The sequence below is a fragment of the Haemaphysalis longicornis genome, unplaced genomic scaffold, assembly GCF_048455015.1.
Source record: "Haemaphysalis longicornis isolate Haplotype H1 unplaced genomic scaffold, Haemaphysalis longicornis Haplotype H1 scaffold_3, whole genome shotgun sequence".
Classification (NCBI taxonomy): domain Eukaryota; kingdom Metazoa; phylum Arthropoda; class Arachnida; order Ixodida; family Ixodidae; genus Haemaphysalis; species Haemaphysalis longicornis.
The window spans coordinates 91,670,633-91,697,414 of NW_027526335.1; the positions used below are offsets into that span (position 1 = coordinate 91,670,633).

The 26,782-nt window shown below is 46.7% G+C and overlaps 1 protein-coding gene across 1 annotated transcript in view; it reads left to right on the forward strand.

Annotated features, from left to right (window-relative positions):
* The first annotated feature begins 11,573 nt into the window (after nt 1-11,573).
* Nucleotides 11,574-26,782, forward strand: part of LOC144175326 (uncharacterized) — a 34,476-nt gene continuing 19,267 nt past the window's right edge. Inside the window, exons 1-2 of the mRNA XM_077704406.1 lie at nt 11,574-11,601; nt 12,025-12,213. Of these exons, the coding sequence (XP_077560532.1) occupies nt 11,574-11,601; nt 12,025-12,213 (217 nt within the window). The remainder of the gene's footprint in view (nt 11,602-12,024; nt 12,214-26,782) is intronic.

Sequence of the window (26,782 nt, forward strand, 5' to 3'; positions counted from 1 at the left end):
TCCGAGGCGATCGCGAGGGCGACCGACGGGGCGACGACGGAGATCGAGACGGACGAGAACGTGCACAAGATGGACAGCCGACTGGCCCACCTCATTGAGGCCAAGAAGGCCCTGAAAATGAGATGGAGCCGTCAACGCACGAACAGAAGGCTCAGAAAGAAGATCGCCGAAATCAACAGGAACATCGAGGACCATTGCAGAGAACTCGGCAGGCAGCAATGGGAGCAAGCGTGCTGGGAGGCGGACGGGCAGCTCCACGTCGGCAAAACGTGGCGGCTGCTGAGACACCTCCTGGACGAGACCCAGACCAAGGGTGCGCAACAGCACAGACTGAGCAAGATCATCCACAGAGCAACGACGGAGCACGGGGAGGCCGAGGTGAAGGCAAGACTCGACGCCAAGTACTTGCCGGTCTCCGCGAGAGAAGAACACCCGGACTACCAGGGGGCGGAGAACGCGGAGCTGGACCGAGACATCGAGGAGTGGGAGGTCAGGAACGCCATGCAAGACCTAAACAGAAGATCTGCCGCGGGCCCGGACCACATCGGCAACAAGGCGCTAAGGAACCTGAACGACGCGGCGACGGCGGCCCTCACGGACTACTTTAACAAGTGCTGGAGGGCCGGACGTCTCCCACGGCAGTGGAAGGAAGCTTAGACCATCCTGATCCCGAAGCCCGGCAAGCCGCCCGGAATCGAGAACCTCAGACCGATTTCCCTGACGTCGTGCGTGGGCAAGCTCCTGGAGCACGTGCTGATAAACAGATGACAGCGGTACCTAGAGGAAGCAGAGCTGTGCCCAGACTCGCTCGTCGGGTTTAGGGGCAAGCTGGGAACCCAAGACGCCATGATCCAGTTGAAACGCGAGATCGTGGATGATGAGACGAACACCAAGGACAACAGAGCGGTGCTGGGTCTGGACCTGCAGAGTGCCTTCGATAAAGTGCGACACTCTGCGATCCTGGCCCAAGCGTCGCGCCTGAACCTAGGAAGAAGATCGTACGAGTATATTAGAGACTTTTTAACGGACCGGACGACCAGAATCTGTGCGGGGGACCTGAAGTTGCTGGAAAAGACGCTAGGCAGCGAGGGGACGCCACAAGGAGCGGTCATATCGCCGTTCCTTTTCAACATGGTGATGATCGGCGTTGCCAACGGGCTGCAGCGAATCGAAGGCGTGCGACACACAATCTACGCCGACGACGTCACGCTGTGGGTCACGGGCGGCAGCGACGGTCACATTGAAAGCAAGCTGCAGGAAGCAGTGGAGGCGATAGAAGATCAGCTAAAGGGCTCGGGCCTGGTATGCTCCCCGTCAAAATCGGAACTGCTGGTGCTTTCGCCCAAGAGAACAAGCCGCAAGAAGCAGTGCACCAGAGACTGCGAGAAGATCAAGGTGCGAACGCAAGGGGGACGAGTCATCCCCGAGGTGGACAAGGTCCGGATCCTGGGAATGCTCATTGAGCGAAACCGGGTTAACGGAGCAACGGTGGCCAAGCTCGCGGCCAAGACCGGCGCGGCAGTGAGACTCATCAGGAGGGTATCCAACAGAAGAGGCGGAATGAAGGAGGAAAGGCTCACAATGCTCGTCCAGTCTTTCGTCGTCTGCCACGTTGCCTACGTCGCGGCATTCCACAACTGGAGGCAGTGCGAATGGAGAAAGATCGACGCGATGCTTCGCAAGGCTTACAAGGCGGCACTAGGACTCTTGGGCAGCACGAGCACGGAGAAGTTGGAAGCCCTGGGAGTCCACAACAACCTGGAGGAGATTGCGGAAGCCCAGCAGACGGCGCAGTTCGAGAGGCTCTCGGAGACAAGGGCCGGTCGAGCGATACTGCGCCGCCTGGGAGTCAGCGTAAGAAGGGAAATCGAGACGGAGGAGCGAGTACCGGAGAGAGCGAGCAGACGCATCGTCGTGTGCCCGATCCCACGGAACGTGAATCCCACCTACAACCAGGACAGGAGGTTGGCGAGAGCCAAGGCGCTCATCGCAACCCACGCCAACGACGAGGGAGCCGTGTTCGTGGACGCGGCAAGTTACCGGAACATCGACGGCGCCTACAGCGTCAGCGTAATCGAGGCCAGAACTGGCGCGACCAGATCGACGGCCAGCGTGAGAGTCAAGACGCCGTGTCAGGCCGAGGAAGCGGCGGTGGCCCTAGCCATCGCGGACCCAAGATGCACGACGGTGCTGTGCGACTCCAGGACGGCAGTGCGCAACTTCGCGAGGAACAGGGTGTGCTGTGCGGCCGCGCGTATTCTGCGTAAGGCTGAAGCCGACGGTGACAATGACAGAGTCGTGATTAAGTGGTTTCCCGCACACGCGGGGGAAGGGGTAGCGAGCCCGCTGGGGCTCGCCAACCACAACAAGACGGCCAACGCCGTGGCGCGAGGACTAGCCGGCCGCGCCGCGGGAAGGGCCGCCGACGACGTGGACTGCCCCGACAAGGACACTATGACCAGCTACGGCGAGGTGCTCTCATGGTACAAACTAGGCAGGAGAACGATGGCACCGCCTCACCCAGGGCTGACCCGAGCCGAGGCGGTTGTGTTTAGGCAGCTGCAATCCAATTCAGTGATTACCCCAGTGCTCGCGAAACACCTGTGGCCGGAGGTGTACGTGACTGACGTGTGCAAACTGTGCGGGAGTGAACGGGCCACACTGGCTCACATCCTGAGAGACTGCGTGAACCAAGAATATACAAACAGAGGTGATGCTCTCCCACCGCCGTTCGAGGCGGCCAAGAGATCCAATGACTACGAAGAGCAACACAAGGCCGTCCAGCAGATCCTGGCGGCGGTCGAGAGGCAGCGACCGGATGGGCGGAGCGCTGAAGGGGCCAGTCCCCGGAAGCCGACGCCCGCAAGACGCTAGCCTCGCCGCCAGGACGACGTAAGGCCACGTCGATCCAAGCCTCCGCCTAAATAGGTTGGGGCAGGGAAACTGCAGGCGCTTCAATAAAGTTGTATTCTCTCTCTCTCTCCGCTTGTCTAGAGTCTGAGTTCTTTACAGCCAGATTTGGCTATGAGTAGCCAAGACGTTGGGTTATTTTATTGTTTACAATTTTTTTGTTTCTTCTCGCCAATGATGTAACTTTGTACCACTAGAGCGATCAAGTGCCTTCGCTTCCTTAATTATACATTTTTCTGCAGATTCAAGGCGTAGTGCAGGGTTGGTACGTCTCCGCTGTTTTTTCATTCTTATTTTTAAAGTACTCTTCCACACTTTTTTAGTTTAGTCTTCATGTGGTGGCGTCGTATGAGGCGCAGATTTTTTATTTCATCAGACCATTTTTGTAAACCTTTTTTTTCTCTATTTTTCTAATTTCTCGGTTTTGCGAAGTTATGTTTGATCAATTATGTCTATTTACGCTATTACTACAATTAAATGTGCCACTTTCGCCAATTATGCGAGGGGAGGGCATTACTCGGGGCTGGCTGCAGGGGGGTATTCGGCATGTGGAGAAAGGGACGATGAGCCGCCAAGACCCGTTCTGATGCGCGGATTAATCGAATATGATCATGATGATGATGGTGGGCACGAGGGAAGCGAGGCGTCTTCTTTTCCAACACGGCAAATAATTCTACGCATTAAATTCAATATCGCACGGCTTTGCTAATCGCAAGTAACAAGCCGTCTCATGTGACGAGCTGCTTATTAGTTTATAGAACCACAAAAGCCCATAATTTTAGATAGTTGCGAATCCCGCCTTTACCAAGAAAGAGAACCCACCAACATTACGTAATAAATAAATTGAGAAGAAAAAAAAACACTGGGGGAACACAGAAGACCTTCGAACACACGCAGTACTGATTTGAGGACCAAGCACTGCTAATTAAACCAAGCATATAACCTTACATATTACTACGTTATATAAATGACAATCAAATCCTATTTCCGTTTGTATTTTAATCGGGTTCTGCCCATCGTTACGCAGAGGGCGAAAGCAATTTCTTTCAACACGATCCCATTACGAACAATTTCTTCTAGGCTTTCAGACTCGCTATTTCTAGAGTCTTTGAAGCAAGATTTTTATCCATAAGGGAGGAAAAATATCGAGCGAAAGGTCATTGCCAACTCGCGATATCAAGTTTTCGTAATGTTTCTTGTATATTAAAATAAGTAGTGCTAACAATTTTCGTGTATTTGTTTTATACTTTTGTGTCGAATGCACTTGATCAACTTATTGCAATATGTTGTAGTGGTTTTTGTGGCTCATAATATTTACTTGTCCGTCTTTGTACTTTTGTTCTAACACATAGTTTGTTTAACGCGCTCTTTGTGCACGCCCAAGTTCACGGAAGTTCATTGTGCATATGTTTTTTAACCATTACAATTGGCATCAGTTACTCGTATTAGTGTAACATTTGTTACGGAGCCTTGACTATGGGGCTAGGAAAACCTCTGTTAGGCTTTTGAATACAAAAAAAGGACAACTGCCACTAGTCACTTCTTTCTTCTGCAATAAAGAAGAAGCAAAATGGCTGATTTGAAGAGGTGGACGGCCCTTGCAATATCGTCGATGTGACTGGTATACATTGTAAGCACGCAACCAAACGTAAATCCGTGGTTCAGCTTTCCCGCAGTGCACTCAAGTGACCAATTCATGCTGCCTACAAAGCAACTTATGCAAATTACTGCAACGAGCATACCATCTGACTCAAAAATGTGATCTGCACTGTGACCCCGCGAAATGCAGAGCTTCATGCTTGCATTCCACGCTTACACAGCGTAGAACTAAGTTTTGAGTTAAATCTTAGACCCGACATCGCCGTCCGACGGAATTTTATTGATGGCTGCATCGATTTGGTTAATAGAGTGCATCGTTGTGGTAAGGTACACTTATGCGGTCAGTGGCCAGGTGCGCAGACTGTGCGTGAGAACCCGCCACTCTGTATAGCGACGTAGCACTGCCAACACTGCGCTGCAGCCGTCGCCAATTCGTCACGGCGCGCACGGGAGACGGATTGTCTGGCCCACCGCATACCACAGGGATAATCCCCCATTGAGAAAGCAGACAGCGCCGCCGGATTCCGGGAACGTCTGCTTGACGCGCGGAGGTGGTGGGATTACCGGCGTCGGGACGAGCGCCGTGCGAGCCTCCATTGCTAACGCGCCCTGGTCAGCACGACGCACGGTCGCCGTCTATCGCTCTCACCCCGCGGGGTCGCGCGCACCTTGCTCGTCTGCGAGCCACAGGTGGCGGTGCCTCCTTGAACCAAAGGTGGCGGTGCCTCATTGAATATTCCGTTGCGTGCTGAGTGACAGCTGTCTACGTGAATTTGGGCACTCCCCTAGGCGTGTACGAATGCCACAGGGGCGTTCCCGAGAGAGTGTGATCTCGAGGTGTTATAAGGCCGAACTTGGCCGTTAGAAATCGTTCTTGTCTGAGCGCCGAGCTGGGCAGTTCCCGGCGGGACAAGGAGTCTCGACCGTTAAAGCTAGGTTAGGATTTGTGAGCCCCCTAGTCGAGGTTAAGATCGCGTCGGAGGTTTAGGGTGTAGCGCCGTACCGGGCAACTAGACGGATCTTGCGGCGAGACAGAGTCTCGGCCGTGGTTTCTCGAGCGGTTTGTGTACGCCCCGAGAATAGGAGAGTTAGACGAAGTTGAGGAGCTCGAGTGATTTGTGCGCACTCGGAGCTATATCGTCTAGCGGCAGGTTGAAGTTTTTCTTTTTGTTACTCATGTACCCAGTTATCTTACTGTAAATAGCTGTGTATAAACTTCCGTTTCACTTAATCAACCCCAACGCCTCGAGTTCGTCAATTCCACCGCCATCTCCAAGAACTTCAACACCATCGCCCTGCCAGCCTCCTGCCAAATCAACCGGAGCACGGGCGATTGGGTTCCTGATCTCAACTTTTTTTCCACCCATATACTCCCTAGAGGTTCTTTTTCGCCTGTCCTCTAGTGATCCTCCTTGTAGGAGTTTTTTTACTACATGGAACAGGGAGGTTTTATTTACCTCCTCAAAACAGGGTGTTTTTAGGTGATAGAAAGGAGGTAGTTAGGGAGTGTTAAGAAATGTTAGGGAGAATTTAAGGAGATCAAAATGGAGTATTCTTTACTTCCTCAAGGCGTTTTTAAGTGATGTTTATGGACTTTTTAGGCGGTTGAATAGGAGCCTATTATGGCTCCCTTGGGAAGTACTTATGTTATTTTAGGGGCGTTTTGAGGAGGTTCAAGGGAAGCATTTAGTTCTTTTGCATGGAGTTTTACGTTTTGTAGGCCTCGCGAGGGGAGTTTTTAGGAGGTTCAAGGGAAGCATATATTTCTTTTGAATGGAGTTTTGCGAAGTTGGGGCGGTTTTGTAGGCCTTCCGAAAGGAGTTTTTTCAAGGCCACAAGGGAGAGTTTCTAGTTCCCTGCGGGAGTACTGATTTCACACGGTTTTTCTCGGTTTCAGGTTTATTTCAAACGAACTTTCGCATACAAGTTTACATGGTACATGGTGTACACAAGGAGGCTCCGAAATAAAAACTTAGGGCGACCTCCTATAAGAAAGCAAAAATGGTAAATTGCTAAAAACACGCCAGTTAGGAATGGAAGACAGCAATAGAATGCTATTTGAACAAACCGTAGAATTAATATTACTACAAGAACTGGAAATACGCGAAAAACAAAGATAGGCGCAAACACAACCACATGGTAAGTGAAATCATTATATAATAATAGCGGATCGAGAACGCGTCAGTACTTATCAGAACGCATCAGCACTCAGTACACAAAGTGAAAAAAATGGTTGCAGTGGTTTACAACAAAAAATTTTCAGTTGGTGGTGAAATGAGCGATCTGTGTGCTAGTTGAACAAACTGTAGAAACAATATTACTACAAGAACTGGAAATACGCGAAAAACATATAGGCACAAACACAACGGCATGGTAAGTGACATCATTATATAATACTAGAGGATTGAGAACGCGTGAGTACTTATCAGTACGCATCAGTACTCAGTACACAAAGTGAAAAAAATGGTTGCAGTGGTTTAAAACAACAAAAAAATTTTTCAATTGGTGGTGAAATGAGCGAGAGCTGTGTAACGATTTGATATTGAAAGGTAACGAGCATTTTGTAGATGGTAAAGGCACAAGATATAAATGATGTAGGAGACAGACAGCAATGAGATGGCTATGGATAAATGAGTAATATAAAGAACGAGAAATATGCTGCGGAAAATACCAGTGCGTTTTGATAAAGACACAAATGCGCCAAGAAAAGTGACCCAGTCTGAGGGGTTAATTGCAAGGATATAGAACAGAATGGGTGGTATCGCGACAGCTTCTTCAGAGTGAGAAGAAAAAGCCATGTAATTCGTGTTTTTCCGATAATTTTGAGTTGATTCATTTGGCACCAGTTGCCAACATTATTTAGATAATTGTTTCCAGTTATATTATTGGTTAATATTATTGCTTCACTAAAAGATAGCTGTATTATCAGCATACAGAAGGGCCCATCAAATGTCCCCTGTTCAGTAAAAAAAAAGAAAACGTCAGAAACATAATACGAAATTCTTTAAACTACTATCCAATGATTACAGGATTGAAAACAAATAAAATATTGGTGAGGGATATTGATGCGATAAAAGTTAATTAGTTCTAAATCCTTCACACGTGGTTTGGTGCTGGCAAGGTCCAAAAAGACATGTTCCACAAACGTTAGAGTTCTGTGTGCCTTCTTGGGATATTGAATGTTGAAAACCCAGAACGATGCAAACAGACTACACAGTCCTCCCAGTAAAGATGATGCAGTCAAGACACTCTGGCCATCGATGCGGAGGCTAATTTCCCCGTTCGCGGAATGCAGGCAAGGAGTCAAAGGAACATCTACCTGAAAAAGTAAAAAAGAAAAAAAAATGCCCCACATGTAAAATTCAAAACAGACACTATGGGTAAATGAACTTAATAATTCGGTACAGTAATAAAATTGTTATGCCAGGTTCCCTGCGAAGATTCAGTACTTAAATTGGGAATGCAAAGGCTTCATAAAACCAAGTGCCAGTACATTAACCATCGTGGCTTTTGCAGCAATAAAAAAGATATTACTTCCGCACAATATACTCGAGCACAACTTTAAATGACAGTGAAGTTAAAATGCAAGTCTCTCTAGGTTGATAGATTAGCTCACGGAGAACACTATTATACCCCTCTTACACCTGGCATTTTTTTTAAATAAGGTTGAAACTAGCAAAAACACGTTTTCACCGGAAGGGCTTAAGTGGCCTGACGCGCACAACTTCTTTCTTGGCTGCCGCTGGATGGTGCTACTCGTCCATACTTGGGGTGGCAGTACCGCTTTCCAAGGGAGCATGCGAGCTACGCATGAGAAAATCGTTCGACGCCAAAACTTGCGGGGCCTCAAAAGGCCAATGTTTTTCTTCAGTGAAGCGTAAATACTGATCACAGGTCCAATGGAGAAACATTTTGCTTAGTGGTCTCGAACGGCAAATGACAGGGGAGTTTGGGGACGCATGAGCGATTTGACCGGAACTGACCAAACTGCTTGGTACGTGGTAATGTTGTAATGTTGTATTCAGTTGCTTGTATACTGCTATTAATCACCGCTGCTTCACTTGCTTCCCGTTTATCCGTGTTTGCGTCACGTTTGATGAGCAGTTAACAGCGATTTCTCAGCACTTAAGGCATCTTGGCACTAAATCAATGCTGAAATGGCTATGCGGAGGTCCGACTTCCGTTTGCAATCAACTTGCTGGTTGTCTTCAATGACCCTTTAACAACAAGTTACCCTTATGCCTCATCACTGCAACCGATTGTTCCTCCGTGTGGTGCAAAGTGTGTTACTGTGATTATTTTCAACGTGAAACGAACCGTTTCTGTGATTTGTAGGACTGATTCTGCTATTAATTACTGCAGTGACAACAAGCTATGAAAGAAAATCCCCCCATCTCCACGAAGTGAATGATGATGAGAGGGGCGAATCTAAAATGCTTATCAGCAGACAATGTGACGCATTAAGTGCAAGCTGCTTTCATAGTGTGTGCATTGACATTAGGATATGGCCCCCTGGCAGAATGATGCGCTGCGCGAGATTTTGCCGTACCTAAAAGGACAGGCAACTCATTTTTACGGAGTATAGGATCTGTAAAAGGGTTGCGAGTTGGGCGAGTTGGTAATTATGCATTGCGAAAAATAAACTGCGCGCAAATTAACGAGGACAAGAACACATGAAGACGGCACAAGCGCACACTCGCAACTAGTTTATTATTGCACAATTCAAAGCTTTATATGCCCAAGCGGCCAATTGCCGCGCCCCCAATGCGTCACAGTTCTCGGCGCACTCAGCCGAAAATACTAAAAAACCGTAACAACAAAACCACAAAACAAACTGAGGCGCACGAAAGGCGAAAAATCAGCAAAGATAACCGCATCATACATGGATTAAGACCCCCCTTCCACCCCCAACACGCATTCCCAGAAGAAGCACCGAAAAAGCGCTCAATGTGCGTCTAAATATGCGACTTCTCGATTAAGCAGGGCGATAGAGGGATGACTGATACGTTCGGAACCAGCTTTTCTGATGTGGCTGGCTTCTACAATTTCTCGCGTTTGCTGGTTCTTATGTCGCAAAAGGATGGCTGTGCGCTCAAACACAGGGACACAATCAGGTCTGCATGCGCGGCAATGAGAAGATAAGTGGCTCAGGTCACGTTGAAAAATAAAAAAAAATATACGGTACTTTTAGACGTCGTACGCCCGAGTTTGTGACAACGTACCCGTGTGCGGCTCTGTCCTGAAGTTCGGAGAAATGCAGGCGGGTTGTGTTATATTTCTCGTCTTGCATTACGCTTTCTTTTATATATTAGCGCCCTCTTTCCCGATCTCTCTACCTTCCTTCCCGCTTCCGTCTGACTGCGCTGATTTTCGCCAGCACGAAGTAACCGTCACGTTGCTTTGAAACGACGCCGCGCGCGACAAACGATTTTATCTCGAATGCCCTGTTACAAACCGGCCTACAAAAGAATGTGAACGCATACCCCTAACCCACAAACAAGTAAAATAATACGAGTGTGCGCTTTTTTCTTTGCCCGTGCGTGTACGAGCTGTGAGCGGCACGGGTACCCGGGTACTTCGCTGTTAACCCTATCCAAACGTTTGAAAAACGCATCGACTGATGAAAGACCACTTACCAGCGAGCTGTCCACACCTGTCGCCGTATCCAAATGCTGTTTGCGGCCGTTCCTCGTGTGACAGGGGCACATGAAAATCTTTCCACCAAATGGCACTACTAGTCCTTCACAAATACGAAAAAACGACGGCCCAAGGCGTGGCTTGAAGCTCCGGCCACGCCGAGTCACCGGCCGCGCTGCGTTGAAAGCACAGAGGTTGTTTACATCCGGGCAGCCAGTCGTGCCGCCAGGGCAAGTTGAGTCGCTGCAGTCGGGTGCGTTGGCGCGCTGGCACGAGAATTTAAATCGTCTATGTATGCGCAAGCAAGCGAAGCAGATGAACATTGCAATTGTTTGCAACGGCGAGAACTGCCTCTTCGTTAGCAGCAGAGTTTGACAACACCTATCGCCAAAATAAACAGATTGAGACAACGGCCGCGCTCTCTGTCTGTGATCGCGCTGGTTGAAGCATCTATACGGGTATACGTACGGTATTGGTTTTGTAGCTGCGTGCAACCGTCGCGTCCTGCTCACTCGTTCTAATTAGCATTAGGCCACGGTTGAAGTGCTGGTGCACGGAGACAACAGAAGACTAACATGGCGACCGCCCGCTTGAGATGATTACCTCAGATAGGGCGTTTATTGTGGACGTGGTAGTATACAAGGAACGGAACGCCATCTCACAAATGGTGTTAAGTAGTTCTAAATCCTCCCTTTTGCTACCCGGATGGGCAAAGGTACTACCGTGGAGGTTCGTCCACTTCTTTAGATCATGCCTAGGGAGTACATTTTTTGCTATAGGTACTTTTCAGGGCACATTACTTGATTAAAACTCCATTTCCAGCTAGTTTGCGTTTACAGTGACCGGACTTCGGGGAAACGAACTACAGGACAATCTTTACTGTTGTGAAGCGGAACCACAAGACTGCTTTAGAGTGGGCCTATACGAAGGCTAAATGCATCCATCAAGAAATCTATACCAGAATGCATCATTGCAATTTGATAATCTATTATATTATTGATTCCTCTTAAGATGAGATTTGCAGCATTGACAATAATCGAGAATTTATGCTGCAGTGGCATTTATCAATATCGTTACTCAGTGAGCGTGCTTGAAGACGTATATTTAGCAATTATCTTTTAAAATATGGGGGAACCATTTCACGAATATTTAACCTAAAAGCTGCTCCTCCTGTCACGAGTTGAGGGGAGTTTTTTGTCAAAGTCGCTACCGACAGTTCTCGGTCCCCTTAAGCAAAACGTAACAGCGAATGCCGGGGGGAGCCCAGCGGGCTGCCTGCTCCAATTAACCTACCCATCAAAAGGGCTCCTCCACCGAAGAATGCCCTTCAAAAAAGGGGGCGCCCACTTGCTGGGAAGGGAAAAACAACCAATCCTTTGTTTAGCTGTACAAGATGCTTAGGGCGCCCCAGACGTAACAAAAGGACGATGTGGATCGGCGAGCCCAGAGATAGAAGTAAGCGGGCCTATCGTTTTATTTTTCCGAAACGGTATACCTGTTGTGTCCAACAGACATGGGTGGGATCGGTGGCTCAAACAACCGCTTTTAAGACGACCAGCGGCGGCGGCAAAAAGCAAGGGCGGGGATCAGGGCTTAAGTGGAGGGGGAATGGGGATACTAGGGAACAAAGGGAGCGCACGGGAGCAACGGGCACCCGCTTTTACGGGTCCGGACACACAACGCGAGTGCTTTTCCGCTGCCTTTCGAACAGAACGTACGCAGCATATAGCGCTGCGTCATCGAGACTCCGGTGAGTGCTCCCGGTTGCGCACAAACGGAAGGCGTTCCGCCAACGTCGCCGGCACGTCAGCGAATCGGTCAGCAGCGAGTGTTCGTCGATAAGAGGGAGCCTCGCCTCGACGGGGAATCCGCTGACAGGTCGGGCGACGGCGCGGCGCCTGGCAGGGGCCAACGGCTCGGCCGCCACGCCGGCGCCCCACGTCTCCGGCGACGGGCTCGATAAATCTATGTGCGTCGAGGTCTGGGGGAAGAGGGCTGCCCGAGCTTTCCTTGGACGGTCACCCGCGCTGGTTCGTCGCGGGCAATCCGATGGAGGTGACCGCGCTGGTGAACCCCCTACCCGCCGTATCGATTAATGATGGCAGGACCTTTATGACGAGCCATCGTCGCGCCGAGCCTGGTCTCGGGGGAAAGAGGACGCGGGAGCCGGAATTCGCACTGGCTCTTCATTGTATGAGTGCCCTAAGAGTGATTTGTGAGGGAATATCACGCACGGTGGGAACGCAGCGGTTGTGAGCGAATATGATGCGGTTGCCTAACATAAGGCTACGCATTGGCTTCAGTGCGAAATTCCCGTTATCATGGAATGTTTGCCTAGCTGGAGGGAAAGGCCTTAAATAGGTTTGAGAAGTTTAACTTGAGGGTCTTAAAGTAGTAGGCATTTGAAATATACCTCACCGTTTTTAAACGTGTTACGGTTATTAATGAGTGTTAATTAAACTAGTGGCCTTCCTCCACGCCGAAGCGAAGTGACTCCAATGCGGCAGGAAAACTGCAATGTAAATAATTGTCAGTCTGATAATCACTGGAATGGAGAAATGTATTTTAGCTTTTCAATACATTTAGATGAAACACATGTAAGCAGAATTAATGTGAGCGCCTCAGAGCGTATGGTTATTGGATTATGCTCTTGAGGTTTTTGCAGTATCCGCTACCTTAATGACAAAGAGGCAACGCAAAAGCCACAAATTTTATTGTGAACAGAAGGTTCAGTAGTCTGTCAGGATATACGAAAGGAGATCATAAAATCACAGACTGCAATCGGACCTGCTATAAAAATAAATATACTTGATTTTATAAAATGCAGCATACAGTAGATTCGAGTAAAAGGGTGTATTTCGCATAAATGTCGTGACCATTGCTTGTTTATTAGCAACATTGTTGATTTTATGCGCCATAAAATGCGAGTGAACAGAAATATAAAAATAATAAAAGCACTAGGAAACAACAAGAATGAACAGCGAAACAAGTATAATTTACTACTATATAGGGAACTAGTATCTACAAAAATGAACAACAAGACGACTAGGATAATTACTACTATATTCAAAACAGAGAAGAAAAGTACAAACATTTAATTTCGAAGTAGAAATGAAGAAAAAGCAGAGTGTATGGTTTAAATTTTTTTTTTACCGTCAGTGCCATTCATATTTTGGTCAATACAGTAAAAATGACCAGAAGTTATTCATTATGTTTGATGAGATGTGATTTCAAAGCAATTTTGAGAAAATGCAGCGTTTTAAGCGCCTTAATTTCCTTTGGAAGCGCATTACAAATGCTGATTGATAGGAAATAAGCCGTTTGCTTACCGTAATTACTTCGAAATTTAGGCAGGAATAATACCCTTAGCCGAAAATCTCGTGAGGTTGTGGATGAAAGGGATGAGGCAAGAAAAATGACTCGGGGAAGTAGGTCATTAATAGCTAGATGGAGTAATATACGAAGACTATACCTGCCGATACACGCAACTGTTATAATGGAGTAATTTTCTAGTAGTGGCTTCGCCTAAGACAGGTGCAGACTCGATGTGATTGATGATCGTGAGCGCTTGATTCTGGGTTGTTTGCACTGACGTGAGACGACTTTTGTATGTGTTGCCCTGAACTGATGTAATGAGTAATATGAGTGTTTACAAAGGAATGATAAAGCTTGGTGAGTGTCTCACGACTCAAATAAGGCCGGGCTTTTATGATTACGCGTATGCCTTTATGCCATTTTCTCCTTAATGTAAGCAGCATAAATATCATACTTCAAGTTGCAGTCTAACTGAACACCTAAACGTGTTGAGCTGTTGGTTGGTGTTACAGGGCGCCGTTCAATGTCAATTGAAGGAATTGAACTGGCGTTTCGTTGATTTGATTGGAATTAAACACAGCAAATTTAGTTTTTCACGGATTATTTTGTGGCATGCTGTTATGACACAAATTAACTAAATTATTCAAGTCCGCGTTTAATTTTGTCAGTAACGTCATCATAATTTTGTCTTAAGTGAAAATTGTCGTGTCGTCAACGTACAAGAGACATTTTGAAGAAGAAAGTTAATTAGGTAAATTGTCAATGTAAATTAGAAATAATAGTTCTACTAGTATACAGCCTTGAGGCACACATCTGTTTTTAGTTGCGGGACTAGAGTAAACTCCGGAAATGGCAGTGACTTGTGTCTTATCACGCAAGTAGCTTTGTAGTAATTTCAGAGGTGGACCAGTTACGCTATTGGCTTCTAGTGTTCTGAAAAAAAAAAAGGTTGATGGCGTCCAAAGCTTTTGTTACATCAATAAAAATGAGGCCTGCGCAGCATCCTTGGTCAATGATTGTTTTAAGTTGATCAGTACACGAAACTAGTGTGAGGTCATCTGAATAGCCTTGTCCAAAGCTGAACTAGGAGGGGGGGGGGGGGGCGGGGGGAGATAATATCAAATTTATTAAGACAACTGGAAGTCGCAGAAGAATAATTTTTTGCGACTTCACTGAAGAAAGTTGAAATACATCTAGGCGTGCAGTTAGACATTAAGTTTCGGTTGACGTTTTTATAGAATGGTAATATTTCCCACTTAAATGCACCGTATTTGAAAATGAAAATAACAATTGACAAAACACGTCAGAGGTTAGTTGGAAAATCATTTTGATTTGATTGGGATGAATGCTATCAAGCCCAACGCACGTAAATTTTACATCTTGTGTGACACTTGGTATTTATGCTGGGGTTGTTGAAAAAAAGAAAGAATGAGGCAATGGATGTAATGCGGATTCATGTAGCGCAGCTTGGTTAGGCTTGCTAAGGAAAAGAAAGTGCCTAAGGCATTGACAATGTCGAAAAGAGAGAGAGAGAGAGAGAGAGAGAGAGAGAGAGAGAGAGAGAGAGAGAGAGAGAGAGAGAGAGAGAGAGAGAGAGAGAGAGAGAGAGAGAGAGAGAGAGAGAGAGAGAGATCTTTAATGAAAACTTGCGATGTCAGCCGAAATAATGGCTTGCTACGCCAGATGAATGCGATGACGGTGATGATTATAATGATGAAGGGGAATACACATGATTTTAACTAATTACAATGTCTGATCAAGACTTGCGTCTTTTAGGTATGCTAATACACGAAAGCCTTGTCGAAAGGGCTGTGCTCAATACCACTATGCGCGATTGGTGTTACAGGATCGCTACATAAGTTGTGTTTATGAATGAATCAGAAATTTATCCTTTTTTCGTGTGTTATTGCCGGCTTCATTATTTTATCCTAATAATTGCGTTTTGACAGTTGTAACTGACAAACAAGGTTGTTGGACAGTGTTTGTACCGGGAAAGAAATTGACTTCCAGGCTGCCTTTAATTATTGTTAAAGGCTGCTTTTAAATTTTTCATAAATGTTTGCATTTTTGTCATTGCTTTTAATAATTTTGATGCTAACCAAGGATTATGAGCAAAGGCTGCGTTTTTCTTACACTTCTGCTTCCGGGTATGTAACTGAATACAATGTCTCAATTCAAATATGAATGTGTCCTATTCAATTCAAAATATGTCCCAATACATAACCAAAAGAAAACGTCATGCTGTCGCGTACAAAACAATGGCAATTGAGTTTGCTTCACTCCGTGATTTCACTCTTCAAGATTTAATGCTTACAAGTGAGACCAACGACTGTAGATTGTTATCAGTGGAAAAAAATTGAAGGTCTTTTCACTAAGGTGAATGATAGGGGAGCACCGCCTGGTTATTTTTTGTATCCTTTTTTATTTTTAATAACTCTTACTGCGTCAGGTGGCGGGCATCTGGTAATATATCACTATACCTCAAAACGTAACTTTAGGCTTAACGTAAGCTTAATTCCTGATAAAACTGTTGCCCAATACACCTCTGGAGGTATGGGTTGATCTCTGGTTATGTGATACTGCGGGTATTTTTGTACACACATATCGCTTCTCGGCCTTTTGGCTAAGATCAAAGTGTTTTGTACACACACGGACGCATAAAAACCCGACATTGCAGTGTGAACTGAACATATTCTGCACTTATAGGTAGAGGTGAACAAAAAATTGGTGGGTAGGAGGTGGCAACTGGTGTGGTAAAAATTGGGAATTGACGTAGTCTCCTTTAAACGCAAGCTATCATCCTTTCCACACGTACCCTTAAACGATCATTAAGCTTAGCCATGCCGACCTGCAAACAAGCCTTATAAACAGGAATATGTAAGTTCCCTCCAGATTTTAGAACTACCGCGGCAGCAGTCATGTGGAAACTGGTTATGTAAATACTGGTTATGTAAATACTGGTTATGTAAATACTGGTTATGTAAATGTAGGAGTTCAGCTGTCGTCCTCGCCCGAAAGAAATCACAGAAAAACGTTTTTTGTGTGAAGCCTGCCTCGGGTGGGAATATGGCATCATAACCCCTGGCATTTAAATCTGCTGTTGTTTACATTACTGTTCAGATACGAATTGAGTCGTTTTGCGGGCTTTTTTTTTACCCTTGAAGCTATTCCTCGAGAACGCCGGATGCTTTTCGGTGTCAGTTATTAATATGTTGGCCTTTAGGAGTCGCTTTCGATGCAGAAGTCAGCGGACAGGTCTCAATGACGACCATATTGTAAAGAAATGGTTGTAAAACAAAGTACATCACAATAGGACACATCGCACACTAAAAATGCGCGGGACTGTGGTGATAGCCATAAATATTGTCTCGTTCTAGCGCGCTTACTGCGAAGCAAATTTCGCCACATTTGTTTGTTAAAAATAATACTATAGTTAAGTGAGAGATCGTTGAGTGCGGTACGTTTGAAGTGCCTCTGATCGAAGTTTGGGAACAACGCTCCTCTCTCGCGGGACAATTACGTCATGATGAGCATCGATGTTCTCCTCCATTTCTTCGTATGGTGAAAATCGCCGTTGCAGCGGGAGTCATTAATGGAGCCTTGAACTGAGGTCCCCACCGCGCGTTTTGATGCGCTCAATAGAGTCTTTTGAAGCGAAGCTTTCTATGCCTCTCGGAGCATTGCCTCTTGTGGCATTGCCCCCAGGAGGGGGCCCGGGCAACGCCGCGGCCCGTAATGTGCTTGAACGTACATAAAAAAAAAAAGAGGCCGTTTTTTAACCAGCATAACATTGAAGAAAAAAACAAACAAACAGAGCTTCTCCGGGAAAATTTTTCATGACGCGACCAATCTGCAGTTAGGGAAGCGATTTCTGAAATCAATGCCTTGACCCGAAATCGTGCGCCAATTTTGAGAGCGGAAGCTTTGCTGGGACTTTTGTGATGCAGCATATCACAATTATTATCTTTTCAGTGTTAACAGAATTATTCATCTTAAACGTAAGCCTCTTAGAGGATTCGTAGGTGAAAGCCAGTGAATATATAAGACTTCTTCACTGCTGCATCGCACCCGCCGCGGTGGCTTAGTGGCTAAGGCGTCGCGCTGCTGAGCACGAGGCCGCGGGTTCGATTCCCGGCCGCGGCGGCCGTTTTTCTGATGGAGGCGAAAAGCGAAAACGCCCGCGTGTTCCAGATTTCGGCGCGCGTTAACGATCCCCAGGTGGTCAAAGTCGATCCGGAGCCCTCCACTACAGCGTGCCTCATCGCGTGCGTTGCGTCGGCGCGTTAAGCCCTACAATCGAATTCAATCACTGCTGCATCGCGTTTGCGACGACATCACGTTCACATGTCATACGCCACGCATTCGTATGATTCTTGTTCCACCCTGGCACGGTACATGGTACCACGGCATAGTACACGGTACTACATTTGGATGCCGCTCCGACGACTCAGGTTCAAATCCCGTTTTAACCCATTTGAGTTTCTATATATTTTTTATTTACTTATTCCATTTTACATCGGCCGTAATTTGGTTTCGTTCGTATGGTCGCCTGAAGTTACGGTCACTTTTCGCGTTTGATGAGACATGTTAGGCTTTTACCTTAATTATAGACCTGCGCGGAATCGTATTTTTTCAATATTTTATATTTTTCGGCAATAACCCGAAAAAACTTGTTTTTTCATGAAAAGTTGCATATCTGCTCCGGGGGAATATAACGGGAAAACACACCCCAGTAACACACTCCAGTCGTTTGTAAGGCACATACGTGGGTATTGAAATTAATTTAAAATTTGGTTTACTAGCTGATTAGGCGTTGAACAAAAATACGTCAATGGAAGGAACATATAGCAATACACAAAACAGTGTAGATTTGACGCTGCTATTACACACAAAGGTCGCCGGCCTCACTCATGAGTCCACTCACTCAGCCTCGTTTGAGCCCAAACTCACGCATGAGTTTTCATTTGAGTGAGTGTGAGACTAGTGTGGCATCATCAGTATGAGCCAAAGTGAGTTGAGCCCGATTAAGTTTGAGTAGTGTGAGCCCGAGTGAGTTTGAGCCCGACTGAGTTTGAGTACGCCTGATCCCAGGTGAGTTTAAGCCCAAGCAGTTCCGACTGAGTCTCAGTACGCCTGATCACGAGCAAGTTTGAGCCCGTGTTATCCCCGGTGAGTTTGAGCCTGAGTTAGCTTGAGTCCAAGTGAGACTGCATTGGACCGCTTGAGAGCGTGTGATGCTAAGTCCGTGTGAGACTTAGTGTGAGCCGTATGAGCCGGCGTTCGTTAAGTATGGACCTCAGTGAGTTTTCTCCGGCGTGAATATAGGCCACAGTTGTGGACATATTCACATTAAAGCCGAAGTAAATCCATCAGTTAAAATGAGCTTATCAGATTATTAAATAGCACCATGGATAGCTGCTGATCTTGCTTCTTTCAAGTGAATGAGGTCCCTATTCGCCACAAATATATGACCCGGAATGCCATTGTGACTGTTACCGAAGGCATGCCTTCATTGACACCATGACCAAGTGCGGCAGTGTAATGAAATTTAGTAACGCTGACGTGGTTTATGATAGTAGTTGTTACACAGTTCTAAATTTGTATATTGCGTTAGGGGGATGCAATTTTTTAAAGGCCGTCTATTTAGGGTTTCCGGTACGATTGCGCTAAGGTTGCAGCCGGAAAAAGTTGTCATGGCCGTTCGTTTGTCATTAGTTATCTGCGTTGCGTAACTTGCGTGCTTGTTGTGTAAGTGCAACTAGGAGGCAGCCATGGAAATTGTCTGTTCATTTTCATGAGTCACTTTTGCCTTGGCACTCGGGTCACGTGCGGATGCGGCAGCATTCGTGAGGCGCATTACCTTATGGGCGGTGCGTGATATTCAAAATTTTCTTGTAGAATTTTCTTGACGATCGGCATTTGCCTTCCCTCCCCTTTTTGCGGCTGGGCGTGTGATAATAGACTGGCGAGTTCACAAAAAGATGCTTATCTTGCGTTTTCCACCTGATGGAGTCTCTAAGAAGATAGGAGAGGGTGGCGGAAAGGCACGCGGCAGCGCTCGCCTGCTGGTTGTTCGCCTGCTTCTGCTTACAGTTAATGATATGGTGGGGGTCAAAAAGGAAGAGGGGGGGAGGAGGGAGAGGAGGGCGTGGCGGGGTGAAGAGCTAGGCGTGCTGTTTATGTGCGCCCAGAGAAGTGGACCACCCTCGACTTCGGAGCAGTTTGTCCCGCAACTGTAAGACGCATTTAAAGCTCGGCCTCTGTCGGCTCTCGCGGTACAATAAATAAATAAATAAATAAATAAATAAATAAATAAATAAATAAATAAATAAATAAATAAATAAATAAATAAATAAATAAATAAATAAATAAATAAATAAATAAATAAATAAATAAATAAATAAATAAATAAATAAATAAATAAATAAATAAATAAATAAATAAATAAAACTTTATTGACACAAGGATGGTGACTCGGCCTATGTGGGGGCGGGTGGGGAGGGTGTTGTCAATTCGGGCAAACTTTACATTCTCAGATGAACGCCAGTAGCGAGAGCGAAGTCCCACAAGGAGGCAAACACCTGCTTGGCTGTGGCTGCGGGTGGGTGGAGCCAGTCCGTCAAACACGTAACGGTGCTGTGTTTGCAAGAGGTGCGCTCCGCGTGCAGTCCCGGACACGTCCAAAGGAGATGTTCAATGGTCGGTGTGGCTCCTAAAGAGCACGTCACGCACGTGGGTGGTGTCATGGCCGGCGGAGGTGAATTGCTTGCGGTAGTGCCTGGGATTACGGGTGGCCGCAATTTCTTTGGTATGTAAGAACGCCACTTGAAAAGGATGTCCTCTGTAAGCGCCGCCCGAGCACGAGCCTTGTGGATCAGAACCTGAAGGCCACGTGGCAGTCCTGTAGGTAGCGGCTAGTCATTGGCAGGGATGTGGCTGCGGAGTCGAGCTCTAGCACATCGCTGGTAGGCGGCACGGGCTTCAAAGGGGTCCAAGTTTGGGTCGTGATGAGGCAAACTGGGTGGGAGCGGGTGGAAAGAACATCGCTCGCCAGGCACGCGCGGCCTCCTTGGAGGAGTTAACGCAGTGCCCTGGCACCAAGTCCATCCGAATTTGTAGTCCTGTTGTACAATGTAGCCTCCGGGCAAGCATCTTGATGGACGCACAGATAGAATTCTGATAAGGCACCCGGCGCAATGCACGGAAAGTCTCCTGGCTGGCTGTGAAGATAGTTGCATGATGCTGGTTGGTAGGCCAGTGAGAAATTTGAAGTTGTCGGACAGCCAGTAATATTGCTTCGAGTTGGAGGTGGGTAGACGTCTAGACGATGGCGCTGTTGGATATTGTTGTTGACAGGCGGCTTGAAATGTCGAGTGAATGGCCGCTAATCCGGCAGTATTCGTGGTTGGGTCCCAAGTGGCGTCGGTATAAACAGCGCTGTGTGGAAACCGCCCGGTCATTTCAGCTGTACGTCTGTGTTTGTTGGAGTGGCGAAGCGTAGGACCGGTGACTGGGAGTGGCTTTGGGTTAACGACGATGAAGTCGTCCCATGTTGGAAGCGGAAAAGGGATGGGATGTTGTGGTGCCACGCATTGTGGCAGTAGCGTGAGTAGCGCACCGCCGGCGAGAGTGGATGCTCGTCGGAAGTCGTGGCCTTCCTGACGGGTTCGGATGATTTCTGTGAGAGGAGGGAGTTGAGCGTACTTGTAGAGCTCCTCGAGTTTGGCATGTTTGGGAAGGCCAGTGATGACTCGAAGGCTCTCACGATGTAGCACCTCCAGCTGCTGCAACTGAGCCTTAGTGAAATAAATAAATAAATAAATAAATAAATAAATAAATAAATAAATAAATAAATAAATAAATAAATAAATAAATAAATAAATAAATAAATAAATAAATAAATAAATAAATAAATAAATAAATAAATAAATAAATAAATAAATAAATAAATAAATAAATAAATAAATAAATAAATAAATAAATAAAACAGCAAACAAGAACGAATGAGTGAACGGAACGAAAGACGGACGGACGAACGAAGGAACGAACGAACGAACGTATGATGTACGTACGTTACTATGGGTGCCTTTAGCAGAGGTACTGAAGCCCCGAGTAAGGCATCCACACCACCGCGAAGACCTGGTGGATGAGACATATACGGCTTCGCTGTAAAACGTTTTCGCATTTCACCAAAATTTAGGCGAAGCACAGGGGGAGCAACGGCCACGAAAACATAGGTCACGGCGCGTTGACGACGCGTCCCAGTAGTAATCTCCACGCAGCCTGAATACAGGGCGTTTTTTGAAAATACAACACGCGACCGCGGAATTTGCAAAACACGGCCAGAAACTCAGGCAAGAGTAGAGTCAATGTTGCGTTGGGCGCATTCAACCCGGCACAGTGATGCGGAGCACACTAGCATGCAGCGATGTTGCGGCGCCTACAGCGCACTACACGCCATGCTTATCTAGGCGCCAAAACCACGCGAACGCATCAAACAAAACGTCTTTAGCAAAAATCATGATTCATTCCACTCTGTGAAAGTGGACGGTCAACAAAGCTGAGGTGACAGAAGAAGTGAGGCTGCGACAAGCCGGTTCTCGCTGTCATTAAATGTCGTAAATTGCCCTTAATGGAGATGCAGACAAATTCGTTCGTAGTGGAGAATCGGAGGACGGCCCCTTAAGCAAGGAGTCTCGATGTTCCGCATATATACTGGGATATTTTTGACGTCCTCGACGTCCTGGAGTTCGAACTATGTTCCCCTTACCCAGCTCAACGAGACTAAGCAAGTGAAATGAAAAATGCAGGACGGCGTCTTTTAAGTCAAGAGCACTTGAGGGGCTCGCCTTGTCGTTGTAGCTCGCTCGCTGGACCCAAATACAACCCCACGGCTTTCCGTCGTAGCCGCTGTCGTCGCAGCGTAACCCAGTGGCTTCCAAAGCTAAGCGGTTTATATACAGTCATACGCGTTCGAAAGCCGTGAACCGCTGGTGCTTGTCCTACAACTCCCCGTTGTTTAGCGCAAAGAAAACTGCAGGAACATTTCAGGCGAAATCTGTGTAAATAACCGGCAGCTCCCGCGTTCATTTAGTTATGAACGCTCCTTTGGTTGGTTTTCACGAGAGTAGGCGAAAAAAAAAGTGCAGTGCAACGCTGGAACGTGCGGGAGAGAGAGAGCGAGAATAACTTTATTTCTGACGAGGCTCAGTCCTAGCGAGTGTCCCTCAGGTGAGGGAGGCGCGCCAGGTAATCCTGAGCCCTAGTGGCGGTCAGGTGCTGTAGCTCGGACCAGGAGCTCCCGATCACCTCTACCCAGGTAGTGGGAGGGTAGGGTAAACGGGGGAGGGGGCAAAGAGGGGCATTCCCAAATGGCGTGTGGCGTGGTATCTAGAGCGCCACATGCCGGGCAGTTTGGGCGGGGATATAATGTGGGATAGATGTGGTGGAGGACGTGTCTGGTGGGGAGGGAATGGGTCGGTAATTGTCGCCATAATCTGTCCAAGGGTGAAGGACTTTTAGCGACATTACCACACATTACCGCCTACAGCGGCTAGAACTACCGCCCCCTCAAACGTGCGGGAGGAAAAGCAAGCACAAAAAGAACAGAACTCCCGCTGGCGCAGTTTCAGGCTGGGGGTACGCGAGCACTGCGCGGGAAATTTGAATTGCGTGAGGTGGTAGCAGTGAGCGGATAACGGTGCTACAGCCCGTTATGGCGAATTACTGCTCTGCACTTTCTACATCTTTCAGATTGAGTGGAACGGTTTTAATTTTCTAATTTCTTTTCACGTGCTCGTCCGGAAGGGTTTGAGGTTTCTGCCCCGGAGAATGCCTCATTCGGCATGAGCCGCCTGTAATCAAGCAAGCATGCAAACAAAAACAAAGACACCCTTATGAGCGCCCGGTGTTTCACAGGCACGTGGGAAGAACAGTTGGCTGTGTCATGATCCGTTTTTATAAGATGCAGAACAAGAATGGACGGGGCCCTAACAATAAACAGCTTCGATGTAAATAAACTGAGTGCGCGTCACCTTGCTCAATGTCCTTTGTTTTCTCCCCGGAGCCTAACGCACTGTCAAGCCGGAATCCTTTTCGTCATGAACACGCACCCATATCAAGGGTCTGGTTTCCAATACACACTTACATTTGCTTGTAAGCGGCGCTTGTAATTATGGCATAGCAAGTATAGCTGTATTGCATCTGCAACAAAAAATTGTTTCCGACCTCACTGTAGTTACGAGATCATGCCTTTTTTTTTAATCAAACGCAAGAATTTGAGCTCACGAGTTTGCGCTCGTACGTTTCGTGAACCCGCGTGAATTTTCAAATCTCTGAATCCATATGAGTTCTGAGTCCGTGGGTCCGCCTGCGTTCTGAGCCCATTTTGGTAATGAACTCATAGTTCTAGCGAACTTTAGCATAGGACGAAGAAAGAAAAAAACGAAACACACGCTAGTGTGTTTCGTCTTTTCTTTCTTCGTCCTCTGCTAAAGTTCGCTAGAAGTAGGAGTTCATTAGTCAGCAGCAACCAACTCGCCCAACTCTCCGCTTTAATTGCCCATTTTGAGTTTTGAGCCCAAGTGAGTTCTGAGTCTATTTGAGTACTGAGCCCAAATTGAATTCCGTATGAGTTAGTTCTGAGTCCGAGTGAGCTCTGAGTTTTGCGTTGGCTTTGAGTTTGAGTTTGAGTGAGCGTAGATGAGTTGCTCAGCGAGTCTGGGTTTAAGTGAGAGGTGATTCCAAAATAAATTTGCGACGGAGTTTGAGTAAGCCAGTCCAACTTTGCCGAGACATGATTACACCCCCTGATTTTATATATTGATTTACGATTGCAGGGACACGCGCACATATACAACTCATCCTAAGTAGGAATAATGGGTCATTGAATGAACACAGAAAGAAAAGCCATCACTCAATAACATAAAAAAACTAGGTGAACGCGGAAGTAGTTTGTTTTAATTTGTTTCTCATTCGTGTTTCAATCAAAATATTACAACGTTAGGAAATAATGAAATTGGGGTACAACATGCGCCCGGGTGAAGCCCCAACTTCATTTTCGAATACGTGTCCTAACAGCCACCAGGGTCTGAATGTACCCCCCCTCCCCCCCCTCCCCCCCTTTCCCCCCCACTTTCTCATTCTGGCGTATTTACGCGCGTACGCTTGAAGGTGGAATAGTTTACAGGCAATTTTAATATTGAATTATTTTTTGGGATATAACTTGCGCTTACTTTTATAGTCACCGAACCCCAAGTTAGTTTTAGCTGCTTGAAATCGCTGTAAGGTTATTCGGCCGCAATAACCTGCTACGCAGCAACCATAACTTAATGTCACCGTAATGCAGGACCATACAATAATCTGACTACAAGATTGTCTTTTCATTTATTCGACTTGCGCTGGCTACTGTTGCGCTTTAGTTCTCTTCTATTGCAGTCATTGAGGTAAACTGAACCTTTATAGAGCGGCACGTAGGTGTGGGTTCGTCACCTCTTAGAACCACCCAGGATTATCGTTCGTCTCTGAGAAACCAAAATGAAATGGCTATGTGGGCGGGAATGTGATAACAGGGCCGTTCAAAATGAGTTAGTATGCGTCACTACTTGCTATTGTTTTTCTCGCCTCGTCCATCATTTCCACACGTTGGAACCGATACCCTTCACGATGTTTTCGGATTGGAATTTTTTGACGGTTCCACGGAAGAGCTCATTTGTTACTAGGAAGAATGATTTTACTCTGGCGTCCGTCGACGGCGAAATATTAGCCGCCATCTTTCAAAAAAGTTCCGTTTTATATTACGTTTCCCCCGAAGCAAAACGGCGACTTGTATCACTGGCAGGCGTCATTTCGCCATTAGTAATTTTTCTCTGGCGTTATGCAACCTGAGCCGCTTACTTCGAAAAATTATGCATTTTCATGTTTCTTGCAAATGGATACCGGCTGTCCTTTATTAGAAGCCGAATATCATATCCTAATGTGATGCTTCACGCCAATTAATAATTGAGAATTTATATTGGACGTTTTTAGGGTATACCATCAAATGTCCAAATCCCTCTCCTCTAATGAGTCAGGAAAAATAAAGTCCAGCGATCCTCTGAGTGCATACAGAGTCAAGGCTATCTCTCCTTTTCAGCGCCATTGGTTTTTGGGAGCTTTGGGGAATACATTTTAATTTTTAACAGCAAAATTGTTTAGCAAATCGTTATTTTTCCCGTCCGCAGTTAAAAATACCAAGAAAAAGCTGGGCGGTCGCCGCGTGGCACGCACACACGAGCGCTTGGCGCTTTCTCAGTCTTTTCACTATATACCTGGTGGTCGCCGCGAGGCACTCGCTATCATGCACTAGGAATTTTATTGGTATTCTTAACTGAGGACAGAATAAAAACAGCCAGTTGTGCATTTCAAATCTCAACGCATTGCTAAAGAAAGCAGCAGCATCGTTCATGATTCCTTCGAATTCCGCGATTTTTAAGTGCTGGTGGAACAATTTTTTAATGTTTGTTGGTTTAGTGTTATTTTTGATCGGTTTGTTTCATTATAGGGAAGCATGGCCGCATCAGTTCTGCTGTCGCTGGTGTCTGGTGTGGCCTGGAAGCTGAGGGAGCTGAATTCTATGCAGCCTGGAAGCTGAAACCGAAGGAAAAATTCAGGGAAGCTTGGGCTCACGCGCAAGACTTTGCATGGCGAAGCTGTTGTAGGTGAGAATTGCCGGATACTTAAGTTTCAGTATCATTGTTTATTTGCATAGTTGCGGGGCTACAGTAATCGTCGTCGTATGCATCGAAGAGGTCGTCGTCTTTTTCGCGGCGAGTGGTGGATGCAATGTCATCTTCAGCATTGTAGACGTTCCCCAGCTCAATTGGCGAAGCTTGCATTCACTAAGTCGCGCAAGGCTTGAGCCACAGCGAAGCTCCAGGGTTTCTTTACACGCGAATACTAAAGGACACATTACCACGCATTTGTACACGTTTGAAATTGTTCAGTTACATCATCCCGTCGTCGCTTTGCGCTTGGCTAGAAGTAGTCATCATCTATGCATCGATATTGTCGTGTTCCTCATGCCAAGCATTACATGCGCGGTAGCGCTTGATGACAGAGCTGGAGTTTTTTTTCTTCCTAAAGCCACTGCGCGAGCCGGGGTCTCGGCGGTCGCCGCGAGGCGCACGCTCACGGGCGCTCAGAATTTTCTCGCTCCTCTTGGTTTTTGCCAGTTTTTAACACGAAAATGTTTTATTCCGGGATACACAAAGATCTCGCTTACACCATATCCGTCACGAAAGTGACGCCAGTACAACGAAGAAAGCGGCCTGTAAAGGTTGCA